The following is a 5204-nucleotide window of genomic DNA, read 5'->3' as shown; positions in this document are numbered from 1 at the left end:
TTCGAATCAATTGGTTTTTATTTTTAAATACTCAATCAAGAAAAAATTAAATCAAATTTATCCAAATTAAAATTGAATAATCAAGCAATCATAGTTGATAATCAGTTCATCCATGTTCAAAGTATTTAAAATTATAAATTGTGATCGATGAAATGTTTATGCTAGCTTTTATTATAAATCGATTAACATAACATTTATCTTTATTATAAATGAATCACGTGCAAAACATAAATTAAAATGACGGTGATCTTATGGCCTTTCATCATTTTCGTTCTTTTATGAATTATCATGTGCAAAACATAAAAATTTATATTTATCTTATTCATTAGTTAGGGTTTAAAACAGATGCTCAAAAATTAACCCATAACTAATAAATAACATATATCTAAACTCAACCCATTAATTAATTAGTTTAATCTTAAATTCTTTACATTAATTTTCATTTCCATTTTATTTTTTTAATTCTTGATGGGAAACCAAAATTGCTGAGAAATATAGAAATAAAGTTATTAATTTCCAACATATAGGCCAATTTGTATTGAAGATAATTGTCAAGTTAGTAATTGATTCATAATAAAGGCTAATGAGAATATTTGATTTATCAAGCTTTACAAATATATGTACTATGATTAAAATACAAAAGTATACAGATTCATTTGACGGGATATTCAATTTATCAAATTTTGTAAATATAAGTATTTAAATAATAAAAAAAAAAAACCATAAATTACAGTTATTTGAAATACCACTAACACTGATTAAAGAAGGGGCAAACCCTAGCGCACCACGTGACCAGCACTTGCTGGAACTGACCTCTGGGCCCGAATGGACGATTGGTAGGAACCTCACATCGTGATTGCTTCTGGGGTCCACTACCACTGATTACCACTGTCAATGATATTGACTTGTAACAGTAAACCACTTGGGATAAAAGGTCTTCACATCATCGTATTTGGGCATCACTCTATTTTTTAGATCGCCGACAGCATGGAATTGTGTTGATTCAGATGCCAATAAGGCCCTTCATGTTGCTGGCCTCTGGTCGCTTATCTACTTATCACCGTTATCATGCCACCGCTTCTCTTTTTGCATTTCATTAATTTCATATTTCTTTTATACAATTAAGTATAATATTAAGTAATATCTTTTTAATTCAAGTTGAACTCTTTTAAGATAGTTCTTAATTTAAATAATATAAAAGTAATATTTTTATAGTTAAACACAAAAGGTTAAGGTGATATTATAAATTATGTTTTCGATTTTTTTATAGTAGCTATGATCTTGAACTTTTTTTTTTTTGGTTTTTATCAGTCAATTTTTCATTGTAAAAAAATAAATTAAAATGAATATGATAAATGAGCATAGTTTTCATTTTTTCTTTATCTGCTCAATAGTTAACAATATCAATATAATTATTATCATTACTTTTATCACTAACATCACAATTTCTTTTTCCTATTAATATTAAAAAATAAAAAAATATTTAATTTTACAAGCTTAATCCGGCCAAACAATTAAAAATAAATCATTTTTTATATATAAAAAAGTTTTCCTCGTAAAAAAAACCGTACCCTAACTGTCTCTCTATTGCATCGACAATAAACGGATGAAGAGCTGAACTGCTGGGGACGGGAGCACGTGGATGACAATATCATTTACAGAATAAGAAAAAAAAATAATAATATTACATTCTGTTGCATTCAAACCTATTCAATCAAAAGCATCGAGTCATCGGGTAAATTAAACTGGCTAGTACTAAGGCCAAGTGCTCGGTGTATGTTTTCCCCTCGAAGAACGCTACTCCTTCAAAATGGAAAATCAAGGCTTAACAACTAAGAACAATTGCCAGGCATGTGCATTTCTGAGATCACATTCCGCCCCTTTAAAAAGAGAGAGATGTCGCTCGAACATTAAGACACCCCTAGATCCTTTTAAGAAATGAAACCACAGATTTTAGTCATCCTCGCGAACACTTCAAATGAACTGATATTATAGCAAGAAAGTACCAAGCACCTCTGCAAACATTTATCCTACTCGAATAAATATTGGACAAACTAAGGTAATTAACTCATATTAGAGCAGATTTAGAAAAGAGTTTGGCAGACTCACGCTCTGGAGCACAACTTTATTCAGACAGCATTCTGCAAAACAATCTATTCCAATTGATAGTTTTTCTTCAACTACTATAATCCTAACAAATGATAAATTAAATCCCTACCAAGCTACCTCAAGTCATAAAAAATCAGTTCCACTCCATAAATTGTAGAGATTTATAAGAATTTTACAGAACCGATGGAATTGAAGAGAAATGAAACAAATTTCCCACTCTAGCATGATTAATACTGATTACCAGAGCTACATCATGCTCTTTCGGGGTACAATTCAGTCAGCTTACTTGCTGTTGGTGGTTGCCATACATAGGGTAAGCCCCGTATGCCGCAGCATACGTGCTTGGATCATGAGGTGGTGGCAGAGCATATCCATAACCATCATAAACCTGCCCTCCATAGTATGCCCCATTCCAGGGACTGCTGAAATCTGCTCTATGCTGCCAAATCCCAACAATACCAGCACAACAAACAAGCTTGAATAACAAAAACAGAAGGGACAGAAAAAAAAGAGAGAGACAGCACAACAAACAAGCTTGAATAACAAAAACAGAAGGGACAGAAAAAAAAGAGAGAGAGCTTTAAACAGAATATGAACTCATTAAACAGATGATTTCTAACAATAGTTGATTTGGACATGTAGTATAGAATATGACTTCAGAGAAAGTTGCAAAGATTCTCAGTTTTGATAAGACTACAATTTCAATAGCAGTCAACACTTTCTTACAAAGTATGTCAAAACATCCTTCAGATATAAATAAAAGGCTATCCTACCAAACATAAAAATAAAAACAGTTCTGAGCAAGCTAATTACACTTGAACTCTATACCGAGGACTCTTTTTTTTTTCTTTCCAAAAAGAGATAGTATTTATTCTAAACACATCCTATCCGGTAAGGTAATGAAAGAAAGATATGATGTAAGGTGGCTGTGGATAGAAAGGGAGGGAGAATCAATACCTGCTTATTTCCTGGATTGCGACCCCAAGAAAGACGCACAGTTTGCTTGCCAATTACTGTTCCATTCAACTTCTGCAATGCTTCTTCCGCATTATTCCTGACAATTGAAGTTAGATAGAGAATCGTGTAGTAACTCTGTAATGAAGGAATATCCAACCAATACTTTATTATTCACATATTGTTAAGGCAAAGCAGTGTTACAGCCACAAAGTTTTACCTGTTGGCAAATTGTACAAACCCACATCCTTTACTGACTGGTATTTTAACGGACACTATCTCACCATACTGAGAGAAAGGCTGCTTGAGATCTTCATCAGTGACATTAGGATCAAGCCCTCCAACAAATATCTACACGGTAACATAGTCTATTCAAAGAAAAAACAGGGGCATCCTAAAGATTAAAACTGCACAAAGAAGCTGGAAATCTCACTGTTGCATTGCTGGAATCACCATCCGATTGGAAGCCTTGGGAAGAAGCACCATTTGATCCATATCCGCCTAAAATAAGACAAGAAGAGTTCAATAAGATAAAGATTCAAAGAAAGAACAGTAATCTAATAATACCTTGTTGCTGATATCCAGAGGACTTCCTGGGGGTTGCAGCACCAATACGCATAGGCCTGCTCGAACAATATATACCATTCATTTCCGTCATTGCCTGCGTTCTTTCAGTATCATCTCCAAACCTCACAAAACCATAACCTTTTGAACGACCAGTATTGGCATCAAATACAACTTTTGCAGATTTAACAGATTGATATTTGGTCGCAAAAGTTTCTTGCAATAAACTATCAGTAACATCTGCAGCTAAGTCTCCTACAAAAATAGAAAGATCAGGAGTATTATCTGATCGCTTGTCACCCGTGCTAAATGTTGCCCAATTGAGGCGGAAAGGCTGTTCTGTGTTAGGCATCAGAATGCCACCATAGTTCTGTAGAACTTTCTCAGCTGTGGCATGTGTAAAAAATTCCACAAACCCATAGCCCTCGGACAAACCTGTCTGCTTACTGCGAATAACCTTTATAGAAGCAATCTGTCAATATACAACACTGGTTGTCAGACACGAAAGAGCACAGTCACCAAACTGCAAAAACAATTTTTTTCATTAAAATTATAAAGAACAACCATTCCTTTGCCTACCAGTACAGTAATGCATTGCATTATATTAACAATTACAATAAGAATATCCACGTTAAAAGCGCTAGCTCCTTGTATAAGCTAAATGCATGTTATCAAATATAAGTAGCAGAGTTTATGCCTTCAATAGTTATCTTACAAACACGTTATTTCGACACCACAAATTCTATCATCATCAATATTCTGTGCATGGATCCACGTTTCAGTGATTCTTAATGGTTAGTGTTAGAATATCATTTTCAAACAAGTTCTTAAGTTACAAAACGCCACAACGCTTTGCAAGCCATTCCCTACATGCTCTTCAAACTTTCAGGTATATTTAATATAACGATTTCTTCTTTGTATTCCTCAAACAATATTGAAATTAATGAAAATAATCATCTAACATGCGCATTTAAAAAAAAATAAAAATGAATTTTGATATATATATTTACGGGAAAAAAAAATATTTCATATCCATACCTCGCCAGTAGAAGCAAAGCAGGTATGTAAATAATTTTCATCCATCCAGTGATGCAAGTCACCAATCCATATAGTTTTATTATCTCCACTGGATCCTTCTCTTTGCTGCTGCTGCTGTACATGCGGGAGATGGTGGTGATGTTGGTACTGGTGGTACGCAGTAGCAGCCATATAGTGTTGTGGAGGCGGCAGTCCATAATGTTGAGGAGGCATGTGCTGCATTACCATAGCCGCCGCCGGGTACTGCATAGGCATCCATTGTTGTTGTTGCGGTGGAGGCGGCGGTTGTTGTCCTTGCTGCTGCTGCCGTTTATTCTGCTCCTGTTGTGGCTGTGAGTCGGAACCGCTGGATTGCATCTTTCTATTGGATAAAAATGGTGTAAGAATAGATCTAATATTTATTTTTCTCTCTTTATAAATTAAATTGTAGAAAAAGAAATAGGTTGTTATGAGCTGAAAGGAAACGAATCTGAAGTTTTGGAGAGAGACGGTTAGGGTCTGAGGGAAGAGAGGATTTGTGAGTGTCAACTACCTGTTCT

At 34.4% G+C, this 5204-nt stretch overlaps 1 protein-coding gene across 1 annotated transcript; it reads right to left on the bottom strand.

Annotated features, from left to right (window-relative positions):
• Positions 1 to 2083: 2083 nt before the first annotated feature.
• LOC105117177 (polyadenylate-binding protein RBP47-like) lies at positions 2084 to 5204 on the bottom strand. Its single transcript, XM_011014751.1, has 6 exons — positions 4666 to 5204; positions 3631 to 4099; positions 3497 to 3564; positions 3284 to 3414; positions 3067 to 3163; positions 2084 to 2548 (listed from the first exon to the last, which is right to left on the bottom strand). The coding sequence occupies exons 1-6, from the start codon at positions 5020 to 5022 to the stop codon at positions 2387 to 2389; spliced, it is 1284 nt and encodes a 427-aa protein (XP_011013053.1). The 5' UTR covers positions 5023 to 5204; the 3' UTR covers positions 2084 to 2386.

Source organism: Populus euphratica, unplaced genomic scaffold (genome assembly GCF_000495115.2).
Source record: "Populus euphratica unplaced genomic scaffold, PopEup_1.0 scaffold1205.1, whole genome shotgun sequence".
NCBI classification, from domain to species: domain Eukaryota; kingdom Viridiplantae; phylum Streptophyta; class Magnoliopsida; order Malpighiales; family Salicaceae; genus Populus; species Populus euphratica.
The sequence above is the reverse complement of the archived record's forward strand: the minus strand, read 5'-3'. Positions and strand labels throughout refer to the sequence as shown.

Excerpts from the sequence above, each read along its gene's own strand:
- LOC105117177 (XM_011014751.1), bottom strand. The coding sequence starts at position 5,022 with ATGCAATCCAGCGGTTCCGACTCACAGCCACAACAGGAGCAGAATAAA. Across the intron at positions 3,565-3,630 it reads CTCTGGATATCAGCAACAAG|GCGGATATGGATCAAATGGT; the intron begins GTATTATTAGAT and ends GTCTTATTTTAG. Across the intron at positions 3,164-3,283 it reads TTTGTACAATTTGCCAACAG|GAATAATGCGGAAGAAGCAT; the intron begins GTAAAACTTTGT and ends TTCAATTGTCAG.